This window comes from Periophthalmus magnuspinnatus, chromosome 6 (assembly GCF_009829125.3).
Source record: "Periophthalmus magnuspinnatus isolate fPerMag1 chromosome 6, fPerMag1.2.pri, whole genome shotgun sequence".
Taxonomy (NCBI): Eukaryota; Metazoa; Chordata; class Actinopteri; order Gobiiformes; family Gobiidae; genus Periophthalmus; species Periophthalmus magnuspinnatus.
The window spans coordinates 22,925,735-22,944,158 of NC_047131.1; the positions used below are offsets into that span (position 1 = coordinate 22,925,735).

General features: G+C 38.0%; 1 protein-coding gene across 1 annotated transcript; it reads left to right on the top strand.

The window, feature by feature from the left end:
* The first annotated feature begins 490 nt into the window (after window positions 1-490).
* On the top strand, window positions 491-16,643 carry pard6a (par-6 family cell polarity regulator alpha). Its single transcript, XM_033968512.2, has 7 exons — window positions 491-503; window positions 4,038-4,321; window positions 5,489-5,711; window positions 13,209-13,495; window positions 14,031-14,156; window positions 14,278-14,477; window positions 15,065-16,643. The coding sequence occupies exons 1-7, from the start codon at window positions 491-493 to the stop codon at window positions 15,372-15,374; spliced, it is 1,443 nt and encodes a 480-aa protein (XP_033824403.2). The 3' UTR covers window positions 15,375-16,643.
* Window positions 16,644-18,424: the final 1,781 nt, after the last annotated feature.

Below are 18,424 nucleotides of genomic sequence, written 5' to 3' on the forward strand. Positions count from 1 at the left end.
TAAAACAAAAATACTTAAATATAATATAGGCTTCCTGCTGATCTTTCTCTCTCTCTCTTTTTAATATCTTAATACATACATTTTCTGAAACAAAAGGTTGGTTTTAATAACAATAGTTTGCAAAATCACTGATTTTCTTTGTCAGATAAAATCAAACAATGCCAGTTGTCACTGTATTTTGAAAATGAACAGAGGAAGCTGAATGGTCTCTTTAAAGTATTGTCAGTTCGTATCTGCAGACTGTGAAGCCCTTTAATACAACAGTTAATGAAGCTCATCGTATGTGCAGTATAGGACATATTTTGTGTTTTTTTTCTTTTGTCAACTTTAAGATTATGGCATCCACATACAGTATAACATGCCATCTCTAGACAAAACAGTCCTCTGTTATTTTGAGATAAACTGTGCAGCTGCATGTCTGTAGTGGGAATACCAGGTGACACCATGGAAAAGCAGTGGCTGTGGTACAAACTCCACCCACTTGCCCAGTATGCCTGTGGAGAGTAAGTGATTAGTGGTGGTTTAGGTGGTCACAGATTGGGAGCCTTACTTTCATCAATACCCCAAGGCAGCTGTGGCTATAGAAGTATCTTACCACCACTGAGTATGGAAAGAATAAATAATGCATGGAATTGTAAAGCTTTGAATATCAGGGAAAAAACAATATATAAGAATAATATTTAGAAACAATTATGTTCGTGGAGGTGCACTGGCATTTCTCTTCTTTATAGATCCTGAATTTTTACTTAATATGATCAGAAGAATGCTGTAAATTTGGCAAAGTATATATATTTAAAGGTTTACATACAGGGCATAAGTCAATATCCAATAGATTAACTTAGTATGGAAAAGAATATAGCAAATCAAGATGAGCCTTCTGGATAGTGGAATCTGTTGCAAGTCTGACCCCTAGTGGTGGATATGAAAATCACATAACATGCCAATTTATTATTTTGTTACTAATTGTTTGAGAAGGCAGGAAGGGGCATAGGTTTCCAAACATCCATGGTACTACACTTACTTTGGACTGGCCTCTTGCTCATGAGTCGGGTCAAGTGTCACTCACAACCCAAAAAATTTATCCACAAGACGAAGCTATTTGGGAATTAAAAACAACTCTGTAAGAAAAGAAACACAAAAACGTTTACATTATCTGCAACCTCTGAAGTAAACATCTCTGAAATATATGAAAAAAGGACTGCTGTGAAACTTTTTGAACTGAACTCAACGCGAAGCTTTAACTACACTCCAAACTGTATTTTATTATACAATTTATTTTATATTTTTATTCATTCTTTTCCGGATAATTGTTTTCCTCTTGTGCGTTGTTGATTTTTTGATGCATGCCATGGGAAAGTTACAAGATCTATTACAGACATACAGAACACGCAGAGGTTGTCTTTATTTGGCTAAAATGTGCTATTCTCTTTTGTTTCAGGGTAAAACAGCGCCAATTGCAATTCCCATTACGGCCACTCGGTGTCCGCACTGCCCCATCTGCCTCCTTCAGGTATTTCACTATGTCAAATCTGGCACGCATGCAGCATTTCAATCTGGGCAATGAAATTTATGTCTGGATGAATACACGACTTATTTCTTCAAAATAATAATGATTTATTACTTTTATCAGTAAGGAAGCTTAGGGCCAATATCATATACATTACACTAAACCTGCAATTTAGGCTGTTATTAAAGGCCACAGTCACAATAATCTGTTATGTTTATTTAATCTATTTTCTCTCTCTGTTGGCCAGTTGGGCTCTGGCACCCTCATGTAGGCTACACCCCACCTTGTTTCTTACGTTCTTGTTTTACTTTAAAAAAAAAAAAAAAAAAAAAAGTTTGACAATTAAGGTATTAACATAATCATGAGGTGTTTGAAAGTATTCCCTTCATGAATGACTCATCAAAACTTTGACAGTGGAATGCAGAATGCAGGCTTCACACCTGACTCATCCCGCACTGGACGTAGGTGACTTTGTAAGAGCCACCCTGTATTGTTAGATGAGGACCATAAAAAAAGGAAACAGTGAGTGAAGTAAACCTTGAGAGATATCCAAACCTGTTATTCAGCTTGCACACCTGTCACACCCAGACACATGAAAGAGCTCCCTGACTAGAGGCCAAAAATACCGGGCATTATAGGCATGCATAGGCTGCACAGTCTATCGTACCTTGCACAGAAATCCAGGCTTGTGACTCACACCACTAAATAAAGACAGCCTCACCAAGCTATTTGAGATGGACTTATCATAGTATAAACAGCTTTACCCACACTGGCCACAACATTGGCTACAGTGCTGGACAAAGGTTTTAGTGAGGCTGGAAGCAGGATGAAGGTGGACCAAAACAACTTTAGACTAATGTTGATAATGTTTAAAATTGAGCACTAATTGCCATATGGAAGTTATATTATTTTCCATTTTAAGGATAATGTCTCAATAAAAAATATACATATATATTACTGAACTATTAGATATTTGACTGGTCAGTTGTTTAAGCTTGTGCTGTATAGTTTATCTTACTGGGGGCATTTAAATAAGTGGGTCTACATCTAGAACACAGGCACATTTTCCACTGAAGCTGTAAACATTTTAATTAAATGGAAGAACATGACAAATCACCTGGAATGTTTTACATAACTGAGATTTTTGTTCATTGAGGCACATCCTCCTTGTGCTCTCCCATCATTCCTTTCATATCTTTCACACTATATGGTGTAGAGTGGGCGGGCATATGCTGTAGGCCGCTGGAGCCACAGGACTGCAAATTTGACATTTTGGATGGTCTTCTGACTAATCCCCTATACTATATCAATGTCCAATAGCTACAATACAAGTTCATGTTGTATTTTTTATTATTATTATTATTATTATTATTATTATTATTATTATTATTATTATTATTATTATTATTATTATTATTATTATTGTATCCATCAATAGACAAATCTGAAAATAGTCAAAATACTTCAGACTCAGAGTAAAGACTAAATTGTGATTAAAAGAGTTTGTAGACCTAATGGTGCTGTTAATATTTTTCAGTTTACAATCAATAACCTACTTAATAAGTACTTTTACAACTGTAAACATCCGGTAATTATGGGATCTTATTCTGAAATAACTTACTATTGCTCCTCCTGAGCTCCTGAGTACTTTCTTTGCATATGTTGTGTGAAAATATAAAAGTGTGAAGAAAGGTGACTGATAGAAAGCTGAAAAAACACAATTATAGAGTCAGCTAAAGGCCATTCTCAGTTTGATGTTTTTCTTCCAGTGGAATGTATTCTTATCTGGGAGGATTACATGTTTTTGGTAATGGGACCCTTTACATAAGCAGGGATCTCTCTCACACACAGTCCCGGGACGGGCTGGTACAGAACTGAAGAGAACAGGACGGCTTCGCCTGAGAGGCTGAGGGAGGATGGGCTGACTACTTCATATGCATTAGTATCACATTAGGTCATACTGTCAACCAAAGCTCAGGGGTCAAATGGCACTTTTAGCCTAACAGGCTATGGGATGCTTAGATTTAGCTTAACTTCTTATTTGTATAATATAGCTCTTAGGTGGTTATGGCCCAAAAATCAAGATGCGATGTGTATCAAAACACAAGGCAACACCCTCAGGTGCCCGGCCTAGTCCTAAACTATGCTACGTATGACTATACACATATACATTGGCTATTTAATTTTTGTATTTATTTTGTAAATAAAATGTTTCAACCAATGGATTTAGCCTGTACCCTTAAACTGTCTACACTGTCGTTTGGGTTTGCTTGTCTCTGGCTTTAAGAAATAGTCTAAAAATATGTTCTGAGGTTGCCTAACATGCTATTATAGCAACAAAGTCTTCGTCATGTTTTCTCCCGAACTGTAGGCGGTATAATTGACTAAATATAAAGTGCAGTATCGCACGACTGCTAATGACAACATCCACACGCTGCTGTGAGCGGCAGGACTGGATTTACCGGACTCCACCTGTCGCAGACGCTACGTGCGCGCGCATGTGCTGTAAGCGCAGTCCCGCTGACACCAGGATCAGAGCAAACACCTGGATGTTTCACCGAGGGATTCAGCACAGTAACACCGTGTCAGTCCCCGTCGCTCCCCGTGTGTGTTTGGGTTATTGTTCGTGTGCTGGTCCCACGGCTGGAGGAGGGGACTGCGGGCAGAGCGAGCTCTCTGCGGCGGCGGCGGCGGCTGGATTCTCCGCAGTGTCGGAGCCAAGCGGCCAAACGGAGCACCATGTCCAGACAGCAGCAGCAGCCGCACCGGCCTCCCATCCGAGTCCACGACAGCCTGGTGGAGGTCAAAAGCAAAGTGAGTGCGCTTCGTCTGTTCCACACTTGTCCTGTCGTAGCAGCCAGAGCTCCTGCTGCCTCTGTTATCCTGGAGAGACCTGAAGCATGCGCTAGCCTCCTGCTCCACGGGCGAGAGGACCGTAAACATCACTACACAGCGTTTGCTGCTATGGCAAGCTAACTCGGTATTGTTGTGTAGTGTTTATATTGGCCTGTGGTATAGCCTCTGTTGTAGCTTACGCATGGGGTTGAATCTTAGCTTTTCTGAAGGAAAAGTAGCCATGCAGTTCAAATGGTGCTGTGTGATAGTAAGACACTCACTGTACGCAGTGACAGGCTACAATACAATGTGTTCACATGAAGCACGCATTACTAAGGACTTATAAAGATGAAATACAATGAGAAATAAAATGCAAAAGCCAACAAGTTTTTCTTGTATCAAGAATTCCTAGGAATACAGCATGGGATGTGGGCTTAGTGTGCCCATTGTGATGTGAACGATCATATCTGATGCAGCTCACTGACTCTTGGTAGAATGTGCAATAGGCAATAGCATTTCCATCCCCCATACACTGTGCTTATTTTATAGTGGTTGTTCATTTTTACATCCAAAATAAAAACAGACTTTTAAGGATGCTGTTGCTGTATATATGCATTGTAGGACAACTGATGGACTAGCCTGATAGAAGGCAGGCTTATTCTAATCAGCATCTGTCACTGAAACTGAATGACAATGCATGTGCTAACAGGGAGAACTGCTACTTAGTTTCATGTTGTTTCAGTTCTTGTCCATCAAATTCTTATTCTTGTAGACAATGTAATGTTTGAATTCTGTTGAATATGATGTAAGAAATAAAACACAACATAAAATAAAATTTAATTGCACTTAAATTTAACTTATTTGATTGCCCAATATGCTTGCATGCAATGTGCAGCTGGTAACTCCACTCCTCATTTGGATAATAACAAACAACACCTATCAGTTAAAAAGTTATGGCTTCTATACACATGCTGGAAGAATTATTAAGGTGTTTTTTCAAATACCTCTACTATTTTTGTCCCTTGATTACAGATAAACATTGGCATCAAAGTATTTATTTTAAGGCTAAGTAATAACAAAAGTTGAGCATGTTTTTGTGTGATTATTTGTATAGTCATTATTATTGTGTTTTTGTTCCCTTGATAGTTTGACGCAGAATATCGGAGGTTTGCTCTTAAGAGGGATGGCCCCGGAGGCTTCCAGGAGTTCTACCGGCTGCTCCAAACTATCCACCGCATCCCAGGAGTGGATGTAATACTGGGCTATGCTGATGTGCATGGGGATCTCCTGCCAATCAACAATGATGACAACTTCCACAAGGCAGTCTCCTCAGCCAATCCACTGCTCCGAATCATCATCACTAAAAAAGGTAAGGACACAAACATACATATACCAGTTTCACAAGAACTATTTTGCATGTGTTACGTGGCATCTTCATCAAAAGCACTAACAGACTACTCCATGTGCAGTGAGCACATGACACAGGTTTATGTTTGTTTCAAGTCCCCTTTGTTCAATAAGGTGAATCGAGCATGCTTGATCTTGCATAATTCATGATGCAATGATGGTAATCTGCTCAGTGGGCTTCTATTGTTGTTTGGCATCAGGCACAGTTTAATCTGATCATCACAGTAGTGGAGGAGGTAAGGGAGCAGGCCAAAAAACAGCTGTGTAGTGTATCTGTATTAGTTATGAACAGTATTTTATATTACAATTTAAAAAGATCTCTTATTTTTTAAAACAATGGATAGACATGAAAGCATGAAATACTGGGAGAGAGAATAGTAACTTGACATGGAGTGTATGACAAAGCTGGGAGTCAAACCCTGCCAGCTCCAGTTGATGGTAACTACAAGTGAGCTGCATAATAAGTATGTATGTAATATCAGTGTTCATAGCTGCATGGCACACACACTGCTCATTGTCCCTTTTCAGTGAGGTTGTGGGGTCAGTCTTCAAAATTGTTGACTACAGTTTTTTGAGTCTACATGTCCTCCTTGCTGTATAATAGACATAGGACACACATGCATATGGTTGAATGTATGTTTAGTCTGTTGCTGCAAGCCTCCCACAGAGAAAAATGAACAGTCATTTTTTTACATGGATATTCTTACAAATGTATTAGTTGAAAAAAAAAATCCAGTTTGAGTGTGGCCAAAAACCCAAAGGCTGCTGGTTTTAAATAGCAGGTACCATCAGTACATATTGCTGTTGTGTCATTGGCAAGACACTGTTTGAATGTGTTGAATGTAGGGCTGTAGGCTTTTAGTTGTTTAGTCGATTGGTCTATGGTGTCTTAGTGAACCAAAGGATTATAAACATTTTTATGAGACAGCAGAAATTAGAAATTAGTGAGTGAATTAGCTTGAGACTTGGTATTTTTTGGTATTTATTTGCAAAAAGACAGATTAAACTCACAGTTCACAAGTTTAATTTGTCTTTATATAAATACATTGTTTCCTGTTATTGATTTCTACATAAATATTTGTTTTGTTTCTTGTGAGTGCAGTTCGACTCAGATACAGAGGTACATAATAGTTTTGCTATACCCCTTTTTAGTCGACTTGATTGATTAATTTGATTGGCAGAACATGTCTTTAATTGACCGAGAATTTCTTTAGTCGATTACAGCCCTATAGTTGAATAGGTGATTGATGGAAATCAGAATGGCAGCCATGTCTCCCCCTAGAGCTGCTGTGTGCAGACAATGCTTAACACCAGTTAAGAGTGTATTAACAAGAATAATGGCACTCATGTGGTGCTTTAGCTTGTCAGTTTTGCAAAGTGCAATTGAAACTCAAAGCATTTTTGTAGCTTGACTCAGAAATCTTTGTAGACGTCCTACACTATTAGTATTCTTGAAAGTAACAGCAAAAGCACAGGTAGTAAAAGGTTAGTCTTTTTGTCTATTTCTCATCTACTGTTGCTACCAAAAAATGAAAGTGTTCCATTTAGGCTGAAACACAATACAAGCTCTCAGTATTTATTTTCGGAGCAGTAGTTGTATCCTTACTAAACCTGTGTTGTGTCTCCTGCTGTGTGTTGTATGTTTTTGGTGTAAAACGGGGAGATCCACAGAGAGTGATCACTGCCCATCTGCTGCTGCCAGCCATTAACCCCTCCTAGGGATTAACTTACGCCAAAGACCTCATCATACCGCTGACTTTGTACTTGAATACCTCTGGATTGGTTACCTACAGAGAATGGGAAGGAAAAATCCGATACAAGCCAATAACAACATTAGCCTATTTTAGGCTGTTTGCAAGACTACATCAAAGCCAGTGTTGGACAATGACATGCTCTGTCACAGTGTCAACAGAAAGTATTTAAAAGTAGATACAATATTTATCATGTAAATAGAATATAATTTAAATAACAGAACAATGTTGGATATAACTGTACTTAGGCCATATTAACTTATAACTTGCTACATTATAGTAAATGGTGCACCTGTGATCTTCAGATGTTATGAGAAATCTCAGGAATGTTATGCAAGAACGAAAGATCCTGTTCGGAGTGTCTGTCCCAGAGCTACAGAAGAAAATCAAATATTTATACGCAAAAGGAGGAGTCGGCAACAAGAACAACTGCTGTCCACATCCCATATAAACTACTGCAATAAAAATATTTGTGGAGAGCTAGACAAGGCTGAAATCTAGCCAAATGAATTAAAATGGGCCTTTGACACATATACATAAATATTAGGGATGGGACGAGACACAATTCCCACAAGACAAAATAAACCATGAGATTAGGTCCACAAGAACGAGACAAGATGAGATTTTGAGATAATTTATAAAGAATAAATTCTGCAGTTGAGTTACCGGTAAGTTTTGCAGTAGCACTGCTTTTAGGAGAATTTCTCAAGAAGTGCAACTGGGCAACATTAGCCATTTTGGAGTAAAAATCTAATCTAAAATTGATCTCATCCTTTATAAATTAACTTCAAAAGATTGATATATTTTTTCTCATTAAGCCTTTACATAGTTTGCCCTGTGTGGTTGTCCCGTGATGGCTCTGATTTTCCTTATTGCTGTTTTTCATCTCACTGATGGAAGAGTCTGTTTGCCCGTCTCAAAGTGTGTTTTTAAAAGGCCCCTAGAGGCAAGTGTTGTCATACTGTGTATATACAATAAATTCAGTCTTTTGACTGTAGTCCTGTTTTTAGGTAGTCATACTGAATAACAAAAAGAAAACCTACAATTTTAAAGCCAAAATTAAATCTGGGGCTTTTCTCTATTTGTCAATAGTTAGTTCAGCCAATCCTCTGTCAGCAGAGTTTATATTTTGGTGGATGAAATGTGACTATTTTTTTGTTTTAAATGCTATTATTAAAAATCTTTGTAGTCTATGTTAAGGAAAGTAATACTGAAAGCCATTCTTACGGACTGCTGTTTTGAATAGAATTCAGTCAGTTTCTGTCTTGCCAGAACCAATCCTTTTCTTGCAAACATAACTTGTACTAGATTTTTTTTGTATTTCCTAGACACAAAGATATATTCATATTCTATTTTTGTCATGCCTTGGTAGGTGGGTTAATACCTCCTAGCTTGAGTGTGTCCTATATTTGGGTGTCCTCTGCATGTTTCAGCTCACAGTGGACCTGCACAGGACTGAGGCAGATGGCAGTCCCTCGGGCTCCAGATGGTGCCTGCTGTGAGGTCACTGTACTGTCTTTTTAAAAGCTTCGATCTCATGCACCAAAAACACCCAAGATAATGTGGTCATGTATGAGTTTGTATTCATTACTGACTTATGACCAGAATTAGGATTGATTTTTACCAGGGTAAATTTTGTTTGTTTTACTTTACTTACCGTGCTTACTTCATTTGCTTTTACTTCAAGATGTTAATACACTGTTTGGTCACTTTTGTATGTACTTAATTTTTTTTTAAGTATTTTTCTTGAACACTGTGCAAAAGCGTATTTGTCTCTATAATATCAAATCAAAGTCTTTGCCACGTGTCGTTGGTACATTGATTCCAGGTAGGGATCGGCGATATGGACAAATATGAACATCTTGCAATTTTAGAATAAGATGATTATGTCAATCCAACAGAAATGTGCTAATGTGTGTTTTTTCTTTTTTGAAAATTTGTTATTTTTGCAGCATTTTACGATATACTCTGACTTTTTTGAAAAACATTCACAATGGCATTATTATTTCAATTATCTGCCCAATCCTAATACCAGGTTAGGATGATATTTTGCTATGTCGATCTCACGTTAAATCAATAAATAATTACAAAATGCAAAATATGTAATTTGTAGTACAGTATATAGTTGTGAACTATTGAAGTGTGGTATTTGGGAGTTTGAATCTTATTACATGTTTGTGCCTGAGGTAAAACAAAAACTGCAGGTGGTTTTACAAGACTTTTAGACATTCTGGCCATATCTGCTTCCTTAGCTCTGTGTGCGATTAGCTTTCTGAGTTGCTGATAACACTCCTCTTAAATTCCCTACTGCCCGTGCATATACTGGGTGCATGTTAAGCAGGCCTTGATACTTGACTGCATTTATTCAATAGCTTTGGTCTTTAGAGTGAAAGCATCAGTGGGCAGCAGTGAGGTGCTTAGAAATGTCTGTGCCTTCAGGCCTCTGTCTAGTTCTGAGAGAGCACCACATATTTTCAATTACTTTTAGAGCAGCCACTATTCCAATACATTTCTATCTACTCCTATTCTAACCATTTGTGTTGTAGTTGTTTTGCACATGAGCTGCTTGGTGGAGTGGACTTGTTCATGTTGATAAGTGAGTGTCGCTGGAATGCAGTACAGGAATGTGGCTGGTCGGGTATGTGTCTCCAGCTCCGCTCTGCTCCACCTGTAGTTAAGTTTGTGAGTTTGGTACAAATATTATTGCACAGTGTTCCTCAAACAATGGCTGGTTTGTGGTGTCTTGGTGAATGAACAGTGAATTTTGTATATGTTCATAGCTAAGATACTGGACTGACATTTATCAGTCCAAAATGGATTCATCGAGACAAGTGTAATTTTATGGAAGAAAATGTGTTGGCCCAGAGGAGGAAAATAAAGAATTGATACTTTTGATAATGATCGGTGCAGTTGCTTTTAAACTAATATTGTAATCAAATTAAGTATATCAAGTATTAAGTAAAAACACTTATAACAGATGGCATGCTATTTATTTTATGCTAAATAAGTAATATGACAGTAATAATACAGTTAGAAGGACTATGAAGTGAGGAAGGGGTCAAAGAGAAGAGACTGCTGTGCAAAAATGTCATGTGTTTGGAGCAGAGCCACAGGGCACACTGTACCATGCATCCTGGAATGTTTTCTGTCTGAGACCAAATGCACAACAAATGTTTTCAAACTTGTTTGAAAACATTACTACTTAAAGAAGACACAGCAGCATTCTTCAGGTATTTATTATAACTATTTGAATAGCATACATAGATCATTATTTTACATGTTGTCCATTGTAAACTGTAATAACGACTATTGACTTATTGTTCAACTCTGCAGAACTGATAAGCCCTTCGCCGCTTCATGGTAGCATTTTACTGTACAGATATGTGGGCAATAATAGGGGATAGGCAAAAACAGAAATTTTCAGAGCACTCAAGCCTGCAGGACAATACAGGATTTCTCAATGCATATATTTATCAAAACTTTATCTTTGCTTATGCTTATGAAGAGGGGGAAACTATTATGGCATGATTAAAAGCTCGTAAAAGTTGATTTTACATTGTATGTCCCCTTTTAAAAAAGGTTCTGACAAAAGTCTAACTTTCTGGACACCTCACTTCCATCAGTATCCCAGGGCTGCTGTGGCTACATTAGTAGCTTACCATAAACGGTACAGAGTGAATGAATAATGCAATGTAAACCACTTTGGGTGTCTTGAAATGTGCTATATAAATCCAATGCAGCAGTATTATTATTATTATTATTGATGGTTGATAAGAATTTTTGGTTTTTTTTTCGTTTGCATTCACCATTGCCAATGCACAGGAAAGTAGATGGTAGATGTCAACATGTCAGAATACTTCTATGTCTTAGTCTTTTGCTTAATAATACAATTTTCAATCATCTACACAAAGACAAAATTAACTACATGGAATAATTGGTAAACTGTTGTAGATGAGTATTGTAATGCCATAATGATTGAGGATAATAGTGTAAAAATATTCCCAATGACACGCAGGTTACATATGCTACTATGTTATGCTTTCTACTTCCTCTTCCGTTGTCAACCAGTGTCTTTTTCAATACTAACACATCTCTATTCACACTATGCTGCCAGATAGATTACAACAGTGAAATATTATATTATGCAAATACTTCCTGTTGACAGGGCACCCACAGTGTATGGCTGTTTTAGCACAGGCCCAGTCAGTGATGTCACAGCAGGTGCTTTCTTTGGCCCTATACACACACAGTATACACACGCCTGCGCGTGCACACCCCCCCACACACACACCCCCACACCCACCCACACACACACACACCCACCCCCACACACACACACACACACACACACACACACACACACCCCCACACACACACACACGCAGACTATTCAAATCTCCTCTGCCATGCACACACACACTGAGGCTCCATTGCTGACTGACTAGTTTGTTTGGCACAGTATTCATAGCAACACGACTACAACACACCATGCATAGTGACCCGGGGGTTCACAATCACATGGCCTAAGAAGTAGCATTTTGGGGGAGGAAACTACATATGATGTCTCTACTTTGTATTTGTAGAATGTCTTGCCTATTCTAGATTTAATCCAATGGAGATGACCCACTTCCATTTGCATTATGAAATATAGATAAATAGATGTTTATGTGACACTGTGTCACTTATCTTAATATACTTTTATTCTGAGTATGGATTCTACTTGGCATAGTCCATTATTTATGAGAAATGTGAAGCTATATGTTTCATGTAGCTTATGTACTGGGCTTTAGAAGTCCTGTTATCTTAGCAACATCACAGATGAGAAACCTAAAATCTGTTAGAAAACTTTGAAGGAGACTGTATGATCATCATGGCATGAATTGACATTAAAAAATAAGCATGTGCTGCTAAATTACCAAATGCATCAATATAATGCTTGCCTTGAAAGTTATATTTCATGCCAAAAAGAATATTTTCGAAACCTATTGCATTATTGAGGATACAGTTCTCACTGTTCTCACAAAAACATTGCAGAGCTGTGAGTGACAGCTTCTGAAAGTCTGTGGACCTTCTCATGTTTCTCAAAGGCCAGCTCCCGCTCAGATGAAACAAGGGCCCTGTAGATGCGGCTGCAGCAGGATTATACGCTGGTGACCAAATCTTTGTGTCTTTAATCAGTCTTGACCCCACACATGGTTCATGGCTTGCTCCCGCACAGATCTCTACAAACAATCCCTCATATTAATCTTTAATCACTCCAGCCCAGAGCCTGAGACCCGCTTAGACTCAACCGGACTAAACAAAAGGACTTTTTCTGACCACAGCCATGAGGCAACAGCTGTAAGGCACTTCTGATTGGTCAGGAACTGTGTGGGCCCCACCAGAAAATCCAGAATAAACAGGAATGAATGGATTAAAATGCTTGACTATTTATAGCAAATTTTGCGATACACACATTTATTTATGTTTTTTTTTATTTTTTTTTAAGTTTATGTTTTTATATTTTGTATTTAAGTTTATGTTATGTGTGATTTTACTACTTGTAAGAACTTTTTTTTTTTTTAATTCAAGACTGTCAAACTTATTCTTGCAGGAACTATGAGCCATATACTTTTTGACTTTTATTTACTCAGTACTGTTTATGTTTGTAAATATATAATATCACTGTATTAATGAGTTTCTTTTTTGCTTATGCCTTGTCTGTCCAGAGGACGAGCCGGTGGTTTTTGGCACTAATTCTCTGCAGAGGCGTAAAAAGGGCCTGGGTCTGACGGGACTCAGGACCACAGGGTCAGGCTCCACTCACAGGAGCAAACAGGCGCTGCTCATCGGCATGCCCCAGAACTTCAGACAGATCTCCTCCATTATCGATGTGGACATCCTGCCCGAGACGCACCGGCGTGTCCGACTGCATAAGCATGGCTCTCACAAACCCCTGGGCTTCTACATCCGGGACGGGGTCAGCGTCAGGGTCACTCCGCAGGGAGTGGAGAAGGTCAGACATGTTGTCATTTAAATGACATTAGCTTTTTATAGTAATAATTACTGTTATGAGATGGTATAATGTTTAATGCATCTTTTACAGACAACAGTGTGCTATTTGGTTTACTGAATAAAGTTTCAAGGGGGTCATATTACAGTGCCTTTTGTGTCAGTACTACTCTTTATTTGGCATGGAAACCTACCCAAAAAAACACAATTTTGTTTTTTTGTTTTGTTTTGTACAGTACTGGTCTCTAGCCATGTTTGTTTTTTCATTGACAATTCTAGTTCTTTCGTGTTGTAGTGTTTTGAGCGCAGCCTGTACTTGTCTGTGGTTTACTTACAAGGGTCAAAGGGAAATGAAATGAAAAGCAGTGCTACTGATTGTGTTTTAATCCTATTAAGACAATAATGTGCTATTGTCCAACCATTTTACTGATCCATTTGCAAGTCACATTGACTACAGCCTTCACAAATCACAAACCTGGCCACTTGTACAGCCCTGGCCAATGAAACCAGAAATATTCTCTATTTCTCAAATTTGGCAGGTCCCGGGGGTTTTCATCTCCCGTTTGGTGAGAGGAGGACTGGCTGAGAGCACAGGACTCCTGGGAGTCAATGATGAAATCCTGGAGGTCAACGGTATCGATGTAGCAGGGAAATCACTGGACCAGGTAATAACTGCTTTGTATGCTGCTCCTATGTATTACAGTACTATCAGTAAGGTTGACACATAATATTGTGATCAGTGATGGACTTACACAGTATCTCAGAAATCACTGATCTTATTTTCAGGTCACAGACATGATGGTAGCTAACAGTCACAACCTCATAGTGACAGTGAAGCCGGCGAATCAGAGGAACAACGTGGTCCATCGTGGCAGCAAGAACTCAATGGGAAATTCGGGGTCTGTGGGCTCAGCTGGATCTGTGGGGTCTGCTCTGTCACATGACTCTCCAAGCCCCGCCTCCCAAAGCAACCCCATCACAGCAAGGTACAGTCTACTACAGTAGTCTCTAGGGAGTAGAGAGTGTAGTGACACATAATTAATTGTTAAAAATATAATGGTGTTCTTGTTATAATTCTGTTGGTTTACAATTAAACTTTGTAAATCCCTTTGGTTGTACAACTCAAAATGTGAGAAAACTGAATAATGGTTAATTTGCATATTTAGAAATGCAGATTTATTTTTTTTTTCCCTAAAATCCTATTTATGCAAACTCAGCTATCAAGCACTACAATCACTCCATGTTGAATCTTTCATAGGCAAGAGTTAAAAAGAAATGATAATTTTTTGTAATGAACTATTTCTTACTGAGTTTTCACTTGTCATTCAAAAATGAATAAAAGAAATCAACCTAGATTCATTTTTAAAATCAAAATTCAGAACAATTACATTTTTAATGTATGAGGACTTCAAAGAATCTGGTATACTAGTGACATTCCTTCCATTAGTCACACTACACTGGCTTTACTTGAATTTTGAACATAATGATGTCAAATCATATTAAAGTAATCTGTAACACATTTGTATATAGTATTTTCATGGTGCAAGTGTCTGATAGATTTTCTTGTCTGCAGCAACAGTATCGTGGAAGGTGACAGCGAGGAGGAGGATGATGAAGACAGAGACCTCATTTTGGAGAACGACATTTTGCCCTATCACCCCCAACACAGCAACAACCTGAACCTGAGCAGGGACTCTGCCAACGGCCGGCTCAACAATAACACAGGAGCCAGGGGCCTCCCTCAGAGCATCTCTTTACCCAGCGGCATCGGAGCATCACTCAGCAACAGTGCCACACTGTTGACTAACCATAACCAAAATCCTGCCCATGCCGCCAGCTCCAGTCAGGACATGAGAGAAGACGGCAACATCATCACTTTGTAGCTATTACTGAACTTACAGTGGCAATGGGAACACTATCCTAGTGTGGACCACTAAATGTAACATGGAGACTGGTTATAGATTTTTCAAAATCACAAGAGCCTTTCTGGTTAAGAATTGCCTTTCTTGTGATAAACAATTTTAGGAGATACAATTTAAAATTGTATGGCATTAACACTGAAATCTGTGGAAGAGTACGACATATCTTTGCCTGAAGACCACTGGGAGAACATGTCCCTGGTCTCACATTGACTTTGTGCAGCTGGGGTCTGTCATTTTGGTCTAAAACACAGAATATTATACAGTTTAAATACGTGTATTAATTTATAGGCCTACCTATTGAAAAGCTGTTGTCAAGTTACACTGCAAAATGCAGTGAGATTAATTAGAATTATTCATATTGTATTTCACACTGTATTTCAGTTGTTGCTTAAGTGCAAATACTGTATAATTTGCTTGCTATTGCATTAGGTTAGCCAAATTCATGTTGCGTTCATTAGCGTATGAATAGCATTCAACATTAGACTTGCGTATGTGTCAAATTGTTAAAATTTTACTTTAGATCTTTTTAACTTATTTTGTATTAATCAAAGACCAAAATGACCACAAAATCTTCTGTTCACTGCAAGTCAACTGAGATCTGCGGACATCGGGTGTGTGTGTGTCTCCAGCTGGACTCCTGCACAAGCCATACGATAATGTGATGTCATTACAGAGCCTGCACCATCTCCATCAGACATCATTAACCCCCTGGCACTCGGGGGAGCAACCAGGAGCCACCCGGGGCCGGACAAGTGCTCTCACATCAATATCATATGCCTTTATTGACGTTACAATGAAAGATAGACATACAAGGGGAGGCTATGTAACAGAAGGTTATAATTTGCAATAATCATACAGCAATATGCCATTAGTTTATTAAGTATCTATTTTATTTTCATATTTTAATCTGAAATAAAGGTTGGTTATCTTCTAAGAAAGACATTATGTTTAGACAGGAAAAGAATGTTTACAGAGGAAAATGTGATTATTATGGTTTTATCAAATTAATTTATAACCTTAAAATGTATCTTATGCTTTAATTATAGTGAATTATACTATTTAAAATGTTATCATAGGTTGGGGCAATATTACCTGAATTCATATCATTATTATTAATTGATTATTTAATCTTGATTTTAAAAGTCATTTAAATTTTTATTACTCTCATACTTCCAGAGGAGGTTTGTACTGTGAATATGCTCAACTATTAAAGCTGGAATATTTTTCTAATTACTGTATGTTTTTTTCCAGGTGGGTTGTAGATCAGTCAAAAATTGCAACTTAGGTATAGTTACAATTATTACAATAATAATACTCAAGTAGTAGTAAAAATCTAAAAAGTATTGAAGTAAAAGTATTTGAGGAGTACCGGTAGCTGTTTATACATTAAGTCTTTATGTTTTATTGTTTTTGTTTAGAATATCAAGAAGAGAGACTTAAAATAATGAACACATTCTGGTATTTCCAAAAAAAAGACAAGAATATAAGATGATAATAATTTACTATCTTGCAAATGTTACTGAACCACACAAGCAGATCACTCCAGTACAATAAGTACACTGGTTACTACTCCTACTACAAAATAGCTTGAGTCATTGACACAACATCCACACATCAGCGCACCTATTATATTAGGAAACCAAAAAAGGAAATTCCTGTCGTGTCTCATAGCCTGTGCAGATAGACACAGACTGTTCTTATCGGGGAGTCCTGGGTGTGTTTTGGGGCAGGGATCGTCTTTCATCCACAAAATGCTGATCGCTGGTACACTGCGCTCTTTCTTTCCTCGGGTCTCCCTGTGTCTCCTGTTGGCAGCCTGTCAAACGCTATTAGTATCACTACACTGTTTACAAAATACCATCGTTCAGATCAGCTTACATAAAGAAGTCTGCATCATAGATTAAATGGAGACACAATGGTGGAAATTTAGATGTATTTAGATATATATAGATGTATTGCACTATTATGGGTTCTGTGTACAGCTTTAGAGACATAGAAAATACCACATTTTAAAGCCACCCTATTCAAGATACTGCATTTTCAAATAGGAGCAATAATATGGTTTTTGGTGATAAAGTGAGAGTGCTCTTCTAAAGATCCATGATTTATAATAGGACTGCCATGACTTCATCCTGTAAAAGCTACGTGCACACAATTCCAATGAATAGTCTTGCTTTCAACGGAAGCTGGTAAAATAATTATAGCCTTTCCTACACAATAATAAAACAATATTTCAATTTATTTTATACACAACCACAATTTTATTTACCTTTTTAACCTACCATAATTCAAGTACATTTGGAATTGTATGGTGAGCTATGAATAAAGTTACCAGTTGCTTTTAAAACATGATCCTTGCTCTTAATCAAAATACTTTCAATTTTAGATTTACAAAGAATGAGAAATGATGCAGACTAGGATTGCCTTAGAGCTGAAATTATAAATTATTTCTTTCATAGTTTTTGTTTCAAGTAAAAGATTGAAGTGCCCTAAGACGATGTGGAAATATCAATATTTGGACAGTTTTCCACATGGCCTAAAACTGTTACCTTTGTAAATGCCCAAGTATGAGTGTAATGCCTGGAGTTATGGGGACAGGAAGGAGCTTAGGGTGATCCATGGGTCAAGTTAACACCCAACTCTATTCCAGCTCTCTCCTTCCCTCCCCCCTCTTTCTACCTCTCTCTCTCTCTCCTTCCCTCTTTCCCTCTCTGCTGATGGAGAAAGGATGAACTGTCTGTTGTGATTTTAGGAGCTGAGGGACTGAATGAACCTGGCTGAAACGTGAGCACTTTAAACACACTGAATATCCATTACAGGATTAACTAAACCAAGCAGAGCCACCGTTTGTGTTAGCAGCTTCGGTGAAAGTGTGTGTCTGTACAGGGTACAGTGCAATCAAGTTCATGACGCTTTTTAATTAAACTCCTGTAAGAATGAGCGGTAACAATTTCTTATGAAAGCACAGGTTCATAACCACCCACACAGTGGGTTAAAGCTTTCTAATCTAA

What these genes read in the sequence shown, in the direction of transcription:
- pard6a (XM_033968512.2), top strand. An exon ending in TGGTGGAGGTCAAAAGCAAA is followed by an intron (nt 4,322 to 5,488) that starts GTGAGTGCGCTT and finishes TTCCCTTGATAG; the next exon opens with TTTGACGCAGAATATCGGAG. An exon ending in CTCCGCAGGGAGTGGAGAAG is followed by an intron (nt 13,496 to 14,030) that starts GTCAGACATGTT and finishes CAAATTTGGCAG; the next exon opens with GTCCCGGGGGTTTTCATCTC.